Source organism: Vanellus vanellus (assembly GCF_965231255.1).
Source record: "Vanellus vanellus genome assembly, chromosome: 3".
Lineage (NCBI taxonomy): Eukaryota > Metazoa > Chordata > Aves > Charadriiformes > Charadriidae > Vanellus > Vanellus vanellus.
The window spans coordinates 20380520-20401912 of record NC_138907.1 but is presented as its reverse complement, the minus strand read 5'-3'; the positions used below and the strand labels follow the sequence as shown (position 1 = coordinate 20401912).

Below are 21393 nucleotides of genomic sequence, written 5' to 3'. Positions count from 1 at the left end.
AAGACAAACAGTGAGGTTCCACAAAAACGTACAGAACAGGCTGTTTGAGGAACACACCACACTTCCAAGTAATAAGAGTTCCTTGACCTGTGCTCTACGCCTGTCTGCCACCTCTCGCTTTTGAATGTCCAAGAGTGATACAATCCTGGGTAAAGCTTCAAATGTCTGTGTCGGTTTTCAGCCAGTAGGCAGAGTAGGAACGCTGCAGCCTCTGGAGCTGTAGAGGCTGGCACATCTTGACTGTTATTTTAGCTTACTTCAACTGTTTTGTTTTTTTCTTTCTTCTTTTCTTTGGGGCATAGTTCAAGCTGCTATGTGGGTGTTTATAAATCACAGATGCGTGCAAACTCTAGCTTCCAGAACACCATAAATACATTAAAAATATATATACACTTCTTATGACCAGAGCCTGCAGGACTGTGTGCATCTCCAAAGACTGATGCTATCCAATGTCACTTATTTCTTTTAAAAAATGTCAGCGTCTTGCTCTAACTGGCCATATCAGCCTGTTTGCTCTAAATATAACCCACAGGGAACAAAGAAGTTACAAAGAACCCTTTTCTCTTTAAAATATAAATACACTGAAACCCCAGTAAAACACTAAAAACAACTCTCAAATTACCTGCTACTTTACAGAATTATTTTTAGTAATCTCTTTTCTCACCCTTCTAAGTTTCTGGAATATATTTATAAAGAGCAAAGGATTCAAGTGTTAATCTAAGTAATCCCTTCCACACACAGGAAGTTACCACTGTACACTGTCTGCATTTGAATCCGCTATACAGTTCATGATTCAAACATCAATATATTTCTTCTCATAAGAGAAAACCAAGTCCAAAGACGATACATACTTTGGATTAAGGTGTATTTCTATGAAAATATTTGAATAGTTGCAGTAGAACCTTATTAATTTACTTCTGGCAAAAATCTTAACAACTAACTTTTCCTTGAACAGTGCATTTTCTTTCCTTTTTTTTTTTTAAAAAGAAAAGATTAAGTGTTTATCTCTATTTTCACAAAAACATTAAGGTTTTAAATAGTGGAAAAAATACAGGGTAAAATATTAATTATAAATTATTAAAAGATTGTTTAACACAAAAGAAGATTTCAGAAGTTGAGTAACCATGCCTAATATTTAAGACAGTTCAAGAATCTATAAATGAAAGCTAAACATGACAAAGCATTATTGTCTCCAGGGAGATGCTATCAAGAGTTCCTCTCCAAGCACTTGGAAGAAGCATAATCCTGGTATCAGTGCTAAGCATCAAGACAAACAAGTATCAATTCCCTAAGTCTTATTTTCTAATTGGGACCAATCATTTTTTAATGTTCTGTGTAGGTTTGTATTACTTTTACTAGTCAACCAGCAGTTGGAGGCCTATATAGCAGAGATGAATGTTAACTACAACACATTACTGACTGATATGCTGTTAGGCTGCAAAGGCCGAACAATATTTGACATCCTTATCCAGCAATTGTTGCCAGGGTTTGGAAACTCTGGATTTCAAACAATTCCCTGCAGAAAATTATGTAATTCCATTTGGCCTGAAAAAATCACTTCTTCCCATGTGACTCATAAGATATAAATATTAGGGCTACTACAGGAACTGCAAAAAAATCAGCCAAATCATTAATCATTTCTTAATGATTTTTTTTTTCATTTCAGAATTACCAAGAAGTCTCTTCTCTCAGCAACAACGCAAAATGCTGGTTAGATGCACTAGAAATCCCAGAACATACTCTTAATACCACAGCAAAGCAAACATGACCACACTGATCACTACGTGGTTACAAAGCGAATCAACGAAGTCATCCCAGAAACGAATTAATGGTACGAATGCCTCTGCAGTTGTTTACTCTTTGTGTAGACAGGCCCAAAACATTCATAGACGAACACTATGATCATTATGGAAGTTTAAATACCTTAACCCATCATAAAAGGGGGAAAAAAATTTCTAAATATACATATACTTTTAACAGTTTTCTGGCAGTAAATCAACATACACATGCCAAATAAAAATAACGCGGTTCCAACTCCAATAATACCTTACTGGTTCAAGTATATCAACAAAACTGAAGTGTATTACAAGTATGTATTAGAAGTGCAAATGCAACCGCTGTGGGTAAATCTTAACATGTAATTGTGCTCACATTTTGTACGCCACATTTTAGTTGCAAGGTGACACAATTGATTCACTACTGTGAAACATGTTATTTACTTGGATATCAGTTGCCATACCCTTTTCTGATCTAAGCTCTTCCGTCTCCTTTTTCAGCCTTTCAATATCTGTCAACAGTTCCATGTTCTTCTTCTCAGATTCTTGCAATTTACTTCAAAAGAATACAAACAAAAAAATCTGTGTAAATATTGAGAACCCATGATACAAGTCACTCTTTTTTGTCCATCTTTGCATGGTATTTAAAAATTAATGCCCAGCAAGCTTCATGATGTCATCAAATGCGAAAATGAATTCAGAAATCTATTAGGATCTGTTTAGAATGGTATCTTAAAAAAAAAAAAAACAAAAACCAACAAAACCACAGAACAAGCAATTAACTGCCCCTGGTTACCCATTAAATAGGCTTGTGTTTCTAATTTATGAGTAACTGCGTGAGCCTGTATCCTGTAATTGAGAAAAAAAGGACAAGTGTATTTTTATGCTTAAAAACGGTGTGTGTGTGTGTTATTTGTTAATTTACAGTACCTGTGATATAATAAATTATGTTCAATTATTTTTCTTCTCAGTTACTTTATGGTTAGAGTTTCAGTGCTTTCTGATTCACAGCTGATAGGTAACACTACTAAACATTTCTACCACATTTCTCATCCTTGCCTATCAAAGCAAAGACTGGTTCTCCTGTTCTTAGAGGATCTACAGTGCTGCCTATCATCATGTTACCTGGCCTGAAAAACACCCAAGTAAGGTGGATAAAGTATTCCCACTTCACAGATAATGTATTTGAATCTCAGCTCTGTCCAACTGCTTTCCTAAAGCTGCAAAACAAGTCAGTGCTCCTCAAATAAGACTGAAGAGAAATTATTCATTTTGCTTGTATTTGAAATTCTTACACCACATCCCAGACCTTTTCTCCTAGAAGCTATTTCCATGACTCAGATTGTCTATCTATGTGCTTAGACACTGCAAGATGAGAGAATTGCTACTGTGAAAATAATTTCTGTATAGATAGCAGTAAAAGGAATAGAATGGGCATGCAACTAATATGAAGCTCAGAAGTCCTAATTCAGCTTGAACGCTACTTCAACCTACATCAACTCAAAGGACTAACATCCATGGGATTCATAATTTGGAAGTGTAGCTACTATCACCTCATAGTACAGTACCAATTTTCTTCTCGTGGCAAATTTAGTTTAAGTTAAACTATAACATATCACAGGAACTATGCAAACAATATGTATTTTGTATTTGATCATATTTTTGCAATTTATCTATTAAAATCTCTTTGCTTAATCCAGTTAACAGCTTGTAAAAGGAATCAGAACCACAGCTAAAGAAATTCAAGCCTTTCTTTTTTAGCAGAACTTACTTGCAGTGGTTAGAAGCAGTGCAAGCTTATTCTTAAACATGCCTCTAACTCTAATTAGAATGATTCTCTTGTAGATATAGAAAAGCTCATGTGTTGTCTTTGATTTATCTATCCAAACTAACAAAGGAAATAACAGGCACCATTTTCAATGGTGGGTGCTATGAAGAAGTCTTATGCCAGTATAGCTGTGTTCACAGGGCTCCAAGGGATTTCCATAGTTCTTTTGGGCACTGTTGAACTGAGCTAGATTGAAGCTGGAGACCTAGAAATGGAATGTCTTCCTACTAATCCCCTGCTTCAGGCATTCACCCAACTCTAGAATAAATTTTGTAATTTAAGGAAGGGGGGGGGGGGGGGGGGGGGAGTAGGGCGGTGGTGGAGCAGGGCAGGGGGAGAGAGGTCTGAGGAAGGCAGAAAAGAATTCATAATCTTCTGTAAGTACATCTTATTATAGTCCACATCAGTATGCAATAATTGATTTTCATCAGCTAACTCAATGCAGCTATCAAAAGAATGGAAAATAATATGTTCTAAGTTATAAAACCAAACATCTGCTTGCATTTGAACTTGTTATCACAACAAGGAGAGATTATATTATTAAAGAGAAAGTGTCCCCTTTGAAAGTCTTCAAGATTTCAAATTTTCCCAGTAAGTATTCAGCTACCTACTCAATGAAGAGAGATCTGGTCTTTTTTTCACATTTGGATATAAGAAACTGGCAATCATTCATTATCAAATTTTGACAGACAAGACAGTTAAAATCATGATTTGATGACGCTCCCTGGAAGGTATCAAAGTAAATTTCCATCAGAACAATTCAGTCTTACCACTCTGTAGAGATACAGGAAGCTTTGACTTTATTCAACTCATCTTGAATAGCCTGTTTGGCTCGGATTTCAGCATCAAGAGCAGACTGTAGTTCCAACCTTGCAGACATATCCAGTTTTGCAAAGCGGCGCATCTTCCAGGGCATGTCCTAGTAAAGAATGAAAAAAGGGGAGAAGAAAGAGTAAGAGGGGGAAAAAAAAAAAAAAGCAGAAAATGAGGAATGTAACTAACTTCAACAATTACATTTCTCAGTCTATTATGTTCTTAACATAAGAGTTCATTAATTCCAACGTAATCTAAAATTTAAAAATTAAGATAATTGTTATTAGTATTATTTTTAAACTCAAGTACTAAATAGGCAAGATGAAGGCCTTATGCTGTCATGATCTCAAAAGTAAAGAGATTTAGTAAAGAGTATTCTAGTTTTGCTGTGCCTCAATTCAAATGACAGCTATGAAGTACATGCACATTGCACAAGTGAAAGATTTTAAGGCTTTCATGACCCAAAGTATAGATTTCCTTTAAGAAATTCCTATATGATTATAAAGCAGCTACTTGAACAGTATTATAGATAAAATCACATTATAGAGATATTGGCATTTATTTAATTGATAATACATTTGCTATTCTGTTATTCACAAGGGAAGCTTGAGGAAAGTTTAACTTTTCTCTAACGCAGGCTCTACAGACAGGTTATTACTGCAGCTGAAACTATCAAATTAGTGTTTTTTCAAACAAAAAAATCTGACATATTGAAGTAGAGTCTTACTGTAGCTCTTGCACCCAAACTGGAGTTCCTCAGGGCCTCTAGTTCTTCTGTCATTTTAGAGGCCAAGGCTTGAAGATAACCTCGAGCATCTTTTTCATCACTTACCCTAAACAATCACAAAAGAAGGAAAAGGTGTTTTAACTAAAGAATCTAAAGAAAAAAGAGAAAAGTCCTTTCAAAAACAAAATAGCAACCAGAAACAGACAAATGCAGAAGACAAAACATAATCAGAAAACATAATTAAGAAACAAAAAAAAACCCAATACAGAAAACCACACAGCCTTTGCTGCTTTGCAGAGTTCCATTAAACAATATGCATCACTAAGACAAGGAATAAAGATTGAAGAACTACGTATCTAAGTAATATGTGCCTCAGTATAAATGTCAGCTACCTGATATTGAGACTGTGGGAAAGAAAACTTTCGGGATTCAACCTATTTTAGGGAGTAAATGAAGACAAGATTTATAACCAATGATTAACAGTTTGACCATCCACACAATATTGGAACTAGTAGTTGACTTTACTGTATCAATTGTCTATGAGAACTAGCAGTTAGAATAAAACCAGTGATATTATTTCAAGAAATGCTAATTAAATAGGGAGAGTCTAATTCTCACGTTATTAAACAGCATAAGCCAGAAGAGGCTCTCTCATCCCCCGAGCTTTCTTTCTATCAAGAGGTTTCCTGGGTGTAAACATATCAAGGAGGAGACATGCCTGTTTTTCAGATTCTTTGATCATCAGTTACAAAGAAACAAAAACTTTCTGTGATTAATCACAGCAGAAGGTTCTTTCTTCACTTTGCCTCAGGTATTAACATAGAAAAGAAAGTTCCTAAAAGATTACCTCACTGAAACTAAGTAACAAACAAACAGGGGGAAAAAACCAAACCAACCCGAGAAAGGAAAAAAAAAAAAAACATTTCCTTTCACCTTATATGCCTGGTTCTGAACATACTCATCTAGCCCACAAAAGGACAAGCTCAGTTCTGCAACACCAGGGCATACCCAAGTCTCCGAGCTGGTCAGAGAGACTAGCAGTCTCATACCACAGCTCGATCACAGATCTATCAACACGAACCATAGAAATGTTTAGGATGTGCTGTAAGTAACAGTCCTCAAATAGTTTTAAATAACCTTTAGGAAAGTGGGAAAATATTTTTTTCTAATTTACGGAAATTAACTTATCCTTGCCTCCTGATTGTTCCTTAGTAACTTTAATCCTGAGTATGTTGGCCTGGAGATGAGAGTTCTCCAGATGGTGGAATTTGTCTCTTAGTGACCTCTCTGCAGAAAGGGATTCCCCCTCCGTGCCTACAAAGCAATATAAGTTTCACTGGTTGATACAATGGTTTTCATACACACGGTGAATATGGAAAAGGTGCTACTTGCAAGCTTCCCATTAATGAATAAAAATAATAGTCAACCAGGAGGCAAGACAGACAGACAGCACACACTCTGAACTGCCACAGGCAAGAGAGGAACAGAAGTTTTCCATGGCGGCCTTAGGGCAAGGTCACAATGGAAAAGGTACGGGCTAAACATTTACAGGTTGCAGTGACTTCTGGGTGTGCAGTGTAAGATTTATATAAAGAAGATTGCTTTAATACAGAGGAAGCTAATGCAAAAATAGTGACCATTTGCCACAGAATTCCCACCCAACATGAAAAAGTAAGCACTTATTCAATGCTTTAGGCTTTATCATCTTTGTCTCCTACCTACCATTTAGTTCAAGAGGTGGGGAGAAGCCTAGGGGAAAAAACCAAAACACGTGTCCTGACTCTATTGAAGTCAGTGAGAGTTTTGATATTAACAAGTCAGTGTTTTTCCCAAGGTATACCAGACCTCAACAGAAACAGCATGGTAAGTTTTGGTTTCTTCCATAACATTCTAGATGAAACACATTTTGAAGACCAGATACAGATAAACTTGGCCTATATAAACCACTTAGGGTAGATGAGTGGAAAAAGATGTGAGAAGTAGCCTAAGATGCTTTTGGGGGAGGTGTGTGTTGGGGCTGCATAATGAAATGCATAGTAAAAAGAAAATAATGTAAGTAGGAATAAAAAGAGTGAGAGGTTCTCAAAGGGAGAAAGTAAGTTTTCCTGATGTAGAAGAAAAAAGAAATTTAGAAATTGGCATTTGATCTTCTCTATTTTTAATGACACATAAAATCTTTGCAGAAAAAAAAGGAACAATGTCAGATTAAAATCAAAATTGAATTGGTGCCTTATTTCGAACTAAATATGCAAAGCTTTAAATGTCCAATTTCTTTGTCTATATTTATTATGCCATATAGATCCTTCCTCATGGAAGTGGGAAAACACTTCAGTTATTTGGTTTATGTTGCAAAGAACCTAAGGCTCTAAATTCTGCAAAGCTGTGCATGCAAAAACCTCAGAGAGATGTTCCACAGAACATGTAGAAATCTAGAAAATGGAAATATATGTATAAAGTCAATTTTTGCAAAAATCCATACTAAGACGGTATATACAAGCAGTACAATTTAGAGCCGAAATACAGTTTTGTTGTCCACTAGATGGCAACATTCTCTCGATAGTGAGACAATGATTAAACATATGAACCCAAGAGTTCTTGCAGTTTTTTGATTTGTTACTGTTTCGCTGGGGTGTTTTGTTTTGTTTTTTGTTTGTTTGCTTGGCTTCTTTTTTTGTGTTTGTTTTGGACGATGAAGCAAGAGTGATAAAGTTTATCTTACTAATGTTCCTCTCCTTGCTCCCCCTTCTTGCAGAGAGCCCTAACAAGCACAGCAGAAGACCTAAGGAAGAGAAGTTCTTTAGGTTCCACTCAGAGTAATTTATTTCTTTACTGAAAATTTAAATTAGATGAACGGTTCTGTTTTCCTATATAACATAAGTGCCCTTGCAAGCTTAGTTCATTAACAACAAACAATCTGAAACAGCAATACAGTACCGATTCCTCTAAAACTTAATTTCACTTTTTAGTTGGAGCCAACACCATGACAACCTTCAACCAACCGCTGCCCACTACCCAGTATGTCATTTGTCAGGCTGCTAGGGACCTCGGACTCTCTGGCTCTCTATCCAGGATACTTTACAATACAAAATGGACCCAGAGGACTGGAGATATTTTGCTGAATGGGAGTGGTCTTGAAGTCCTGGGATCTTACACCAAGCTGCATCTTACCTGATTTAAAAACCCCAAGGAAGTCTGTGGGCCACTACACCCATTTCTCCTGTAGTTTCTCGATGCTTTTAAATTTCTATGCTCAAAGTGTCCTACTTAATTATTTTCTTTCCCCCCTGCCCTCTCCAACAAAACTTGTTTTCTAAAATTACTTCTCCAAAAATTATCAACGTTTCACTCTGCTCCCAAACCCTGGAATTTCTCCCTGCCCTCCAGAATTTCTATTTTATAGATAATTAACCTCTGATTATTCATACCTCAAACAATGCATCTCAGAATTTTTGATGTTTTAAGTTTCTTACAATAGAATTTACCCAGAATTTTTTCTAAACCTTTTCCACAATTTGTGTATGCTTTCATCTGAGAGCACTCAGATTCCAAAAAAACCAAACAACTTTGGGGCTTTTTTATGTTTGATTTAATGCAGACGTGTTTGGGGGTGGGAGGCTGGGAGGGTTGGTTTGTTTTTTAATGAAATCGATAATTAAGATAAAATCAACCGTAGCACAGTTGATTGGAAAGATACCTAATCAACAAGGAGAACAGTAACTGAATCTTTTGGTAAACAACAGTCACAGCTTCTGGCCGGCTGAATCTAAGCCTAACATCCACTCTATAGGTAAATGAGGTAGGATTCAGCTCATCCATAGAAACATACTCAACAATATAGAATTCTTTATTTGAACTAGTTGTCTACGCTTCCTTTTCGATCAGTGGGGAGAAAAATAAACTTCTACGGTATTAGTCATGGGATTTATTTTAGTTGTCTACCGTAGGACTTCTAAAACTAGGTTACACAAATCCCTCCCAGAGAGACTAATAAGTTAAGATTCTTGCCGAGTACTCTGGGAATCACTACCAAGATTTCCATCGACCTCCTTTCTGCAACATAACAGAAATACTGTACCATGGTTTTTTAAAAGATTGCTTTTTAAAGTGACTGCATTAACCTCCTATGCAATGAATCTCTTTCCCATCTCCCATAGGAAAATTTATAGCTGACTATAAAAGCCTCAATATTTCTGACTCTTGTCAAGGAATGATGAGTGATTTGGCAAATATAAGCTTGTAAATATAAAAGCTCCATTAAGGCTGAATGATCTTTGAGGCTCTACTGATACCACATTAGAATTTGCAAGGAAATTTTGATTCAAGTGTTTATATCAAGATTTTGGCTATATTTACGGCATCTTGGGATAACACCAAAAATAAAAAGGCTTTTGTACATTTCCCCTAAACAATACGCAAAAGAGCACAGTAAGAAAGAAGGGAAAGGCTAAAGGAAACATGATAGGCCATTAAAAATACTTGCAAGTTATAAAATCTGAAAGAAATAATAATTTTGAAGGGCCCAAGGAGTTGTAAAGCAACAGTATTAACCACCCAAAACGTGGACTCAAATAGTGGGGCAGATTTCCTGAGATATATCTATTAGATGTCAAAACACTCAAAGGAAGTAAGGGACTCCTTGGGCTTGTGTTACTTAAAACAGGGCTAGAATAAATTCCTTGAACTACTACAGGCAGCTGAGCAAACTGTTTACAAAACCAGTAATTAATTCCATCTACTGCCTCCTATCCTTCATGAATCATGGTACAAAAAGAAGGTGGTAGGCAAAACTCATTTTTAAGAGGTCGAAAGTATGCATACAAAATATATATTTTAAAGTAATATTATGTGGAAAATCTGTTAGTTTTGAAGAGGGAGCCTACAAGCTCTACCCTACTTTGTTAGTCCCAAGGCATTCTATTGTTATACTGAAGAGGTGGACAGGTATGGATTTAAATTACACATTCTGAGGAAAACCTAGGCTTGTGACTGATTAAATAAGGTTAGTTTTCTTCAAAATTAGTTCTTTTTTTTTTTTTTTGAATGTTTATCGTTATTATAGATGTTTAAATACATCGTATAGCACCCCCCATTCCACAGCAAAAATTGCCCAGATAAGGACCTGGTATCAGTATGCAATGCTGAATTCTGAGGACAGCAGACGGACATGACCAGATTAACTGTATTACACACGGAAAATCTAAACATAATAAGACAAAAATGTGAGCCAAGATATGGCCTCATAGTTGAAAAAAAACTAATATAAGCAGATAAAAGTATGAAAATTGAGATGTGTACAGTGATAAAAAAAATCTGGCTCAGCTCCAGTTCTTAATCTCCGTAATGTTTGCCCACAGCACTTCTATTTTTATTTTACTTTCCACATAATTCTTTAATTTTTAGTTCCATACTTTTTAAAAGACACTGTATTATCATAAGGGATCAGTAAAATGGTATCTTTCATTGAGATAGTCTTGCATGTTCCTGCGGTTTTTTTCATTAAGTGTCTTTAGAGATGACAAAAAAACTCTGTCCCAAACCTCTTTTAGTCCCCAGTGACATCTCTATTACATGCAAGATGCTTTGTCATATACTTGAACCACATCAGCAGTACATCTTCAGATATTAAACACTCTCATAAATTGGAGAAGGGACATTCTTAAATGGCTGTTGGTGCATTTTTACATAGTGTTAGGTAAAACAATACAGAACTAATTCTGACTCGTCTTTTTCCAGAACCGCCAAGTCTTAGGAGTGCTTTCACATGTAAATCTGAAAAATGGGATTCGGTTACCTTGGTGTATTAAGACAGATAAGCATTACCTTAAAACAATATGGAATGTGAAATAATAGACTTGTAGCTCTTGTTACCTTGATTTTTTTTTGAATAAACATTTCTGATTGCCTAGAAATTAACTGTCCATTTAAGCCACTTTCATGCTGGTTGGGTGTTTTTGTTTGGTTTTTTTTTTTTTTTTTTTTTTTGCAATGCAGGCTGTCTACTACACTCACAGTTATGAAAGACAAGATTTAAAAGGAACACGCACGAAGTGGACCCTTTAGATTTTTTAACCTCTGCTACAAATACAATGCCTTGAGACACTATGGACTTCATAACACAGATCGGCGTTACATAATTTTGTATAACAAACAGTGTTTAAAACACTTCCGGAAACCCAGAGGGCAGCCTTCTTTCTTATTACATACTCACATGGCTATATTCAAAAGCCAAACTTCTGTGTATCTGGACAACAGAATTATACTGACATTATAACAATACCAAACTAGGTTTCATTAAAATACATGTTTTCCATTTTTGCTTTGACATGACAAATTAGATCTTTTCACTAACATGAGATGTGAAAAATGGCAGGAAAAAAATAATCAAGCAGTAAACCAAGAAAAGATTAGTATATGATGATGAAATCTTCCCAGGAGTGGATGATCTGTGGAAAAAAAACAAAACAAAACAAAACAAAACAAAACAAAAACCCAGTCTGGATGCAAATGGGTTTTGTAGATGCTAAACACTGCAATGGACCATAAAGGGGAAGGGGAGGGAAGCAGGCACGGAGAGGAAAAGTAAAGGCCATCTAGATAAAACAATCCTTTTCTCTTAATAGTTTGAACTTGTTTTGTTTTTTTTTTTCCCTTAATTTATTAGAACTGAACAGAAGACTTCAGAAATATAACGTCATTATTTAGCAAAAGTATTATTAGAAACATCACTTGACTCGCTTTGTGGTAGTCTCAAATGCCCTCCTTGTAAAAAAAAATCCCATAAAACTTGCACTGTATTTGTTTCATTCTGCCACATGCCAAGCAGATGAAGGAAATTAATGCCGAGACACAAATACTCTCAGCCACTGCTTTTCCCAGGCTTGTTCCCTCTCGGAGGCGTGAGCTCAGCGCATGACTCCTTCCAGCATTCTTCCAAAGCCACAAGCCACACCCAATGGCCATGATTTTTCTGCACTTAAAAAAGTTGTATTAGGTAAGACACTTTCGCTCTTAAGGAGGAACACAACTTTCCAGATTTGGATACTATTAAAATCTCAAGCAAAAATACAGCAGAATCCCAGGCGGGTGTGAGAGTTCACTTGGGCACTTGCAAGTGCCATGTGCAAAGGCAACAACTCAGTAACAGCCCAAAACTCAGTAACAGCCCTACCACATACTGAAAGGATTCTGCAATGACATTAAAGCAAAGTATTCACCATTGGATGATCTCAGTGATTTGGGCCTCCCAGTGGGCCACGGACTCCTTTTTATCAGCCAGGTCTCTCATCTCTTCTTCCAGCTGCCGGTTATTCATACTCAGCCTCTCAAACATGGTGGTGAGCTGAATGAGAATTTAAACAACTTGTTAAAGGTATAAGCTGCTGTGAATCCATCTCTGTGCAGACTCAAAGCCTCACGTTCCCCTCTCCCACATCGTGCATCTGCTTTAAAAACTGGCACTAGCCATCACAATAAGCATCATATAACAATAAAAGCCAGAATGTCTTCTCATGTATGACCTTAGCTGTACTGCAAGGCCATTTTTAAGGACTAGAATTACATTTTTACTCTAACGAATTAATTTATTTCCTGAGAATTACTCTCCAAATGCCTGTGTAACTCTTTGAAGGTTTCTGCTTTGCGCCCTATAGGTGTGGAATATTCTATATAGAAAAAAAATACATTAAAAGAGCAAAGCAAGGGCACAAAAATTGTTATAGCTCAGATAAAACTGCCGAACCTCACCCTTGTTTAGTAACCATGGAGAATGAGAGGCTTAATAGATACAGGCATGAGACAGTCCTGAAATTCTCCAGGTGTCTCACATTCCCCTATTTTTCATTTTACTTACTTGCAGACAGGGAAATTGAAATTAAATGCACATCTGTAAGTACAATATGTTATGCCTAGCAATTAACCTGACTTGCATTCACATAGCTGTCATTCACACATGCACATTGTGCAAGACAAAAGCCACAGCTAACCTGAATTGGTATTGGGAACTAAACCTTCATTATGCTCAATAATTATTCAGAAAGTCAAACTGGAATCAGAGGATCAGACAGACTTTATAGGAAGGCCTGCTTAGGAGAATGAATCTCATGCGAAAGGCTTCTTTTAGTACTGAAATACAGTAACAAATCAAAATGATGCAAAAAATATCAGTTTTAAATCTATTCTCCTTTTTACTCCTAATATGGGTACTCCACTCCATATTTATCATCTAAATGGGCTTATGATTTAAATATGCCTAAAAATAAATGTCATTTGACAAGAAAAATACAAAGCTAACCAAATTAAAAAAAAAAAAAAAAAAAAAAAAGGAGACCAAGCAGAAAAACTATCAAAGTGACTAGTCTCTTACTGTTCTTGGACTAAGCCTACAGATAGGCATATATAGTATGCACCTTATACTGGTATGAAAATATACTTTAATTTGAACACTGACATGCAAACATGCTTGCTTTGAAGAACACTGTAATTTCATCATATTTTTAGAAAATTTAATGCATTATAAAAAGAATAGACAAGTTTAGCAAGACTTGGCTAATCCACAATGAACTTGAATAACCTGTCAAAATGAACAATAAAGAGATAATCTAAATGCATGAAACAATTATTCCTTGCTCAACACACTTCAATTAATATGCCTTATCATTTGTATTTTTTTAATATCTCAAAGTAACACTTAATCTCAATGGGTGGGAGGGACCCTGCTTTTTCAGAGTAATTGACATGCAAATATACTCTAAGTAATCACATCATTAACTATGTATTTTTATATTTGGGTCATACAATGAAATAATCTTTTTTTTGGCTAAAGATATTGTCTAAAATTAATCTTACCAAACTGTAAGACCATCTAACTCAATTCCTACACATAACTACACATATATGCATATATATGTGCAAACATTCTCAAGTTCAGATACTTGTAGATACTCTCTATTCAAATCAAATACTAATCACTGCTTTTTCTGTAATATTAATTTTTTCTATCAATTAAGAGTTAATAATAATCAATAGAGCTCTATAGTGTTCACTTTGTATGTAGCACACGACAGCTGTAAACTCAAGACTCAACTAATCAGCACTTACCTTATCAAGTTCATTTGAAAGTTTTTTGTTTTCCTCTGTTAGCAGAATCTTTTCTCGTTCGTACTTCTGTTTGAACTCTGTTTCAAATTCCTCTCTTTCACTTTGGCTAAGAAATAAAACGAAGTAGAATTATAAAGTTTCCTATTCTAAAACTCATCAGACTATTCACTTAAATACATGAAGATAAATGCATACACTATTTGAATGGAAAGTACTACACTGGTAATACCACAGCCCTTTAAAACAAAGCAAGTATGGTATTATACTACCATCTTAGGACTATAAGATAGTCTGCTGAATTTTATCCTTTGACGATGATTTTTCCTTCGCCGTGGAATTATTAGAGCTCCACTGAGCTAACGTTTATCAATCCAGTTACATGCATTTTATTCTTTAGATTAATCCTTCAAACACCGAGCAGCTGTAATTCTGCAGATCAAAGTGTGCGTCAATATTCTAAGACATTCAGGGTAAATTCTCAGCTCACAGAAACACTATTTTAACTTAGACATTTCTACAATTCCAAGTTTCAGACAGAATGACAGGCAAAAATGACCACATATAAAACCAGAACCTAGAGGAGCTAAATTAGAGCACTTGGGGCTGTGTCTCTGATGAGAAAAGCTTATACAGGCTAGTCTTTGGACAACTTAGAGCAGCCAGAGGACACATTCAAACTGTAAATTCAGGTACTGTATGCTTACTATCAGACAACCTATACAATCCTAATATCACCAGATTCTAGAGCAGGTTTGGACCATTCTTTCTGAAAGTTTCAAAGTAGCGTTTTCCCCCAATCCTTCTCTTATCCTGTGGTTGTCATTCAGTAGAGAAGAACTCCTGGTTGATTCTGCTTAACATCAACTTTGATCTTGCAAAATGAATATGAGAACCTGACAATAAGTGAAGCTGTGGGTCCTCTGTTTGCCAAAAACATTGTCGTTTCCTTAAAGTGGTGTACGGCAATGTTTTAGACATCTAACTCCCACCTCACATCCACTCTTTTGAGACTCACTATATTGCATGTTGTATTCACCATTTCACCAATTGTTCAGGTACCTGTCACTAAGTTCATCAGTTGGTTGAAAGAAGTATACTATCAATGCCACAGATACAGAAAATACCCACTCAGCAAATACCACTGTCTAGCCTTAAAAGGTTTGAAAAAGTGGCCACTACAAAAGATTAACTGTGTGAAAATAAAATCCCAGGAAAACCTTGTTTTGAGCATTGCATTTTTTTTTTTCTGGATACCAATCAGAATTTTACATTGTGCAACAGCGAAATTACATCCTCGCCTCTTTTTCCAAGATGCAGAACTACTACAACTCTGCCAAATTGAGAGAACACCCTTAAAAGATGAGAAGTGTCAGTGGTTACAGTGAACCCAGTTAAGAGTAATGCTGGTTTGAATTTCCTATTCCTAATTTGAAATTCATTTTGTGCTTCAACCACTCTTTGAAATCTAGTACAGCTTGTTAGACTCATGGCAAAATTCTATGTTGCTAGGCATCCTTTGAAACATAACACTACATCCTAGCAAAGTAACATACTATCCTTACTGTTTAAACGCCAAGTTTGAAATTCACCACCACTCCTTTTCTATATCAACAGATTCCATGCATATGATGAGCAGTCTAGGGAAAAGGCAGGAAGAGATTAAAGCATTGGCTGTCAGGGGAATTAACAGCAGGTCCTGCTTCTGTTTGCAAGGCATAGATTCAAAGCTAATTTCTCAGACAGTAGAATGAACTAATTTTTAATTATTTATTTTATTTAGATTTTATGGTTTTATGGCTTTGTTTACGGTTTGTTATTCTGTATTTGTCTAAAATTTGTTCTTTTAAGGCTCAAAGCAGACATAAATGGTGGTGGATTAAGGAAGCTTTGGATTGGTAAAAGAGCCCAACATATTTGTAGTTTTCTGTATTTTACGTTCTTAATTCAACTACTGATTGTCACTAACCCAGTAAGTCAGATTTCTGTAGTATAATAGAGAAATAAAGAAGATAAATTTTAAACAGAGGAGAATGTGGATATAATCTATCATACCCAAACATCAATTCAGCAAACCACAAAACTGTGACAGACCCCACAGGCGTACATTGGACAGGCAGGAAGATCAAAATAACATATTCGCTTTGAAGCCTGGCATCCTCCTCTCCCATCAAGCTTTTTCTCTCATCTAAAATTTAGCTATGTATCCGCTCTTCAAGTTTCAGAAATCATACATGATCCAGCTTTCTTTTTATCAGTAAAATAACTGTAGCAAACCACATGCAAGTAATGTGAAATACAGCTTCATAGTATCACTTTGTCACTCCAGCTCTTTATTGCGGCTGTACAAAGCGGAGAAGTATTTTATCTTACTGCTTTGAAACCAAGAAAAGTAGACCTGAAACAAACACCAGCCCTCAGGCTTCTTTATATCATACAATTTAAAAACAACACACACTGTTTTATCAAGCCCTCTGCTTTATAAATCTATCATTAAATGACAGGTTTAAGACAAAATTCTACAAACATGATTTACCCAGTTTCTTGCACCTTCTGCTGAAATATTTTATCGTGACAATTCTAAGAAATGGAATATCATGGTACACAGATCACTGGCCTGATACTGAGTTCCTACATTCCCAATTTTAATAGCATGCAGTTTATCAGACATTAGCAAAGGACAATCGTTTTGTACAGAAAGGTAGTTTCTTTCCCTTGAAGACTTACGCTGTTGAAATAGCAAAAGTAAGAAAGCTTAAATTTGAAGGAAACAAAGAAAACATACCCATTTTAAAAAACGAAACAGGAGCCACCAGCATGTAAATTACATAAAAAAGTATACACAGATTTTGACCAAGCTCTTATTCACTCTACACTATAGCCCTTATGAAGTAATGTAACTGCATCCTCTTATCAAAACCTTTTTTTAATATGCACTAAAAATTATTTTTAGACCACTAAAATATTATTTCCCAAACTGTATACACACACTTCAACCCCACACCCAGCCCAAGCCTATTGTTGAAATAATTCCATTTATTTCAGCATAAAGCCTCCAGGTGTTTCCTTTTCAACACTTACATTGAACACCTCTGTACTGGCAGACTCACAAAAAGCATTGCATGCCTGATTACAAAAGCTATATGTGTAAGCAGAAACAACAACAACAAAAATAATCCATGTTCTCTTAAGAAAAACTACCAAACACTGAGAATCAAGCAGCAACAGCAATTATTCCATTCCTAATATTTAAACTTCCCTCCTAAATCCCTGAACCACTACAGATGTCAATCTGTAGCACACCTTCAGCATTGGACTTCTGCATTTCTTTGGCATCCTAATACTTGCACTAGATTCTGCAGATCTGTTTAACAAAACCCAGTTAAGATCAGGTCTTCGTTAATAACTCATCATGTGCTCGGACACCTGACTTCGTACAATGCTGAAGCCCTTCCTATTAAGGGCCAAATGCTGGATTCTGGTTATGTGACACACTTCTGTTCATGCTTTATAGTTTTCTTACACCAACACTTGAAATACATGCAGAAACACATGGTTACGTCAGCACTCACTTTGGATTTGCATCCGGTTCTTTTTTTATTTACAGAAAGAAACTAGATTGAAAGTTTTATGAACTAGCTAGCATGGAGCAGATCAGCATTGTTATTTCTCTAGATGGACATAAACTTTTGCAGCTGTGCAACATTAGAATGGTCCTGTTAAAACTCCAAGGATTTTTTTAGTCTGGTCAGTGTTTGGAGACACAATCTTTAGCAACAGTTTAACCTGCAGAAAGGTGTATTAATGATTCATTATTGAATATTCCTCCTTCTGAGACATTACTGGACTAACATGGTATTAAAGGACCTTTGTATATTACAAGACAGCATAGCCTTTTGTGTGCTTATAACTCATAGATCAGAAAGACCATTAAGTTGTGGGACAAGGAAAACATGCTGCTGATGTAAGTTTTACCTCTGAAGCTAGAACAAAGCAGCAAAAGACTGCGTTAATTTGTCAAGCCTATGAATAGCCATATTCTAGGAAGAAACAGTTCATCCACTGCATTCTAGGCGGTATGATCAACTTCCCTTGCTAGAAACAATTTACCAGAGAAATAGTATTTCCACCTCTATTTGCATAAGCATTTTTTAAAAATTCTTTGTTTTCTTTACTACTTATATTTAAGGACTCGCTACTGTTTAGCTGTTTCAGCAGGAATTTCGCCGTTTTTTTTCTAAAACATCGTCTTACAACAGCAGCAGAAAGAAGCACCTATCTTAGTGTCTACAAGGCATTCTGACTTTTTTATGAATGGAAATGAACACATTCAATTTATGACTATTTATATTACTACACTATTCGACAGAAAAACTTGTTTTTGTTGATGAATGCCTCAAGGAACATTCTCAAGGCCAGTCATAAGCTCCACCACGTGGGAGAGAAAAAAGCAGGTCTCTGACAAATTACCATGTCAGAAGAGATAAAGCAGCTTATGGCTACAGTAGTCTGATGACTGATGTTAACACTGGATGGAACCCAGCATGGATTAGCCTTAGTCCGTATTAAGTGACTGTTCCTGTGCTGGCAGAAATGTAAGCAATAGTTGATCTCTAACACATTAGTTTTGCATCAAAAAATGAAAATACCAAACAGGAAAAAATGCCCCCAAACCCCGTATTTTAAACTGCAACATAAGCTTCAGGGGTTGACTTACCCTAAGCTGCAACTCTGCAACTCAAGTTACACACCTTGGATGGTCAGCCAGTGCAAGAATTCTGGTACAAAATTAACTGTTTCAGTACAGGGTTGTGGATTTTTTTAGTTCTGTCGTATTTTTTGAAGGTGACTATTTTCAACCCCGGCATTAGCTCAGCGAAAATACACTGGTCTGCACTACAGTTAAGGAAGTGATAGTGTGTTTGGAAACATACTAGGAGACTTGCAAAGATATTTTGAGCTTAAAGGTAAATTCCATACAATACTTACTTCTCTCTTCTGGTTTTCTCTAACTTGTCTTTCAAAATCATGATCTCCTTCTTGAGGGCAAGCTGCTGGCTCTCTGCATCGCGTAGCTCTTTCTTCAGACTTTTTATTTCATTAGCATGCATTATTTCACGTTTAGATAGCTCCTCTTCATAGAAAACACTTTTCTTTTCCAGATCTGCCTTTAATTTAGTGATCTCTTGCTGGTGTTCTATACTGCTTACCCCAGGTGAGCGACCAACCTGTTTTTGCTAAAATAAACAGCCCCAAGTTAGCACATTAAGAATGCTGAAAATTATGCTTAGTAACAACTCAATATTCATAAGTCTATGTTTAGAAAATATCCCATTATAGACTTGATTTAAGCACATTTATCTCAACATTTTTGAAAACTTGTTACAGCATAAATCTGAACTATGCTCTTTATCATTTTGTGATTTAAATGCAGTAATAGTTTTCAGGCCGTTTAAAATTTGATCATCACTTTAAATGTCTCTGGTCACATTCTGACTCCCCTTACACACAGTCAGAAAGTCACCACAGAATTAGAAGATTTTTACACTCCCACGGTTGACAGCAATAAGTTCAAGTGACTTTCAGGAATGAAAAATAAGTACTATGATATACAGTCAATATATTTTAAAGCACAAATAGTTGTGGAAAAGCTATACTAAAACAGGCAGAGGCTAAAATCTAGCTAAAGAACACTGTATGGATTGCATCAATCAGGAGGGAAACCTGACCTATTTTACTCAAACTGACCATTTACATGACAGTGGATTAATAGGAAAAACAAGCTTTAAACAGTTAAGAGTAATTACTTCATTTTTCAAAGCTGCATAGCTCTCTTAGTGAGGTCTTCTGGCATTTCAATAGTCTTTACACATTGCTTCAGGATACATACACATTTGCACCAAATGCTGCACTCACTAAACTCAATGTCCTGCCATAACATACAGGAGGAGCAAGACCAGGTTCGAAATAAGATAGTGGCATGACGTGCACTGAAGTCTAAGTATGGAAATACTTTTAAATGTAAACACAGGTATAACTTGGTTTGGATTTTTTTTTCTGTTTTTTTTTAAATATGTAATTAAAGGTAGTCGAAGGAAAGGAAATTACTTCATAAAAACACCGTGTTTTGAGAAAGTGCAGGTAACTGGAAAACCTACTTCCTTAGGGTGACTGTCTCACACCTTCAGGAGGATTGAAGATATTTTGTTAATTTTACCTCCATTCTTAACACGAGGCATTAAAATCCTCTGAGTTACCCTTAATTAAACATGGCTTTGGGTAATTTTCTTTTGATGATGTATGAATAGACTTTAAGAGTTAAATGTCATTGTAGAACATTCAGATGAGCTGAATTTCTACCACGACAAATTCTATGAGAAAGCTGAGCCTCGCTGTTAGCGTCAGCAGAACGCTGCAAAACCCCCTAAATGTATGAGCCAGATATGTGCTGCTACTGCATTGTTTTCTCTAACTCATCAAAACGACCACCTGTTTTGACCCAAGAGTAAAATCCTGCCCTTAGGATGCAGAGTGGTAAATTGGAGAAAGAAGATGCCATCCTAACAGGAGATGGTTTGGAGAGAGAAAGACTAAAAAAGAAAAAAATAAGTGAAGTATAGGTATTTTCTTTCAAGCACAGGCAGTTAACTAGTGAACTTGTTTGTTATGGCCCAACATGCTGAATTGCCTAAATGTGCATGGCAATATAGCACATAAAACATTTAGGCTTTGCAACATCATCTATCAGGTACATAAAATGTTTTAATGGTATTTCATATTTTTTTTCCACAATGAAAAGATACTATTAAGACAGTAAGACAGATGGTGCGGTAAAAGAGAGAGCTGGATGGTGTTGTACAGTGGCTTAGAGAACTAGAGTAATATAGTAAACAGAGAATATATTTTTAATTTATGTAAGCACAAATTCCACATAGATGTTTTCATACATCCCCTTTTCAAGTGGACAAATGGTGCAACTGAGACATAATGCATCTCCTGGCACATAGATAGTTAGATGTCATAACTGCTCTGGAAGTCTTCCCCCTCTCTCCCTCTCACGAACACATACAGACACAAACAAAAACCCAAACAAAACACCTCCACACAGCAGCTCTTTCATTAGGCAGCTATGAAGCTCAATAGTCCAAACTGACAGC

General features: G+C 36.0%; 1 protein-coding gene across 1 annotated transcript in view; it reads right to left on the bottom strand.

The window, feature by feature from the left end:
* CDC42BPA (CDC42 binding protein kinase alpha) overlaps positions 1 to 21393 on the bottom strand; it is a gene marked incomplete at its 5' end in the record, with an annotated part of 173733 nt that overhangs the window by 46264 nt on the left and 106076 nt on the right. Inside the window, 6 exons of the mRNA XM_082480237.1 lie at positions 2240 to 2331; positions 4374 to 4522; positions 5144 to 5249; positions 12358 to 12482; positions 14240 to 14272; positions 19360 to 19473. Coding sequence (XP_082336363.1) covers positions 2240 to 2331; positions 4374 to 4522; positions 5144 to 5249; positions 12358 to 12482; positions 14240 to 14272; positions 19360 to 19473 — 619 coding nt within the window. The remainder of the gene's footprint in view (positions 1 to 2239; positions 2332 to 4373; positions 4523 to 5143; positions 5250 to 12357; positions 12483 to 14239; positions 14273 to 19359; positions 19474 to 21393) is intronic.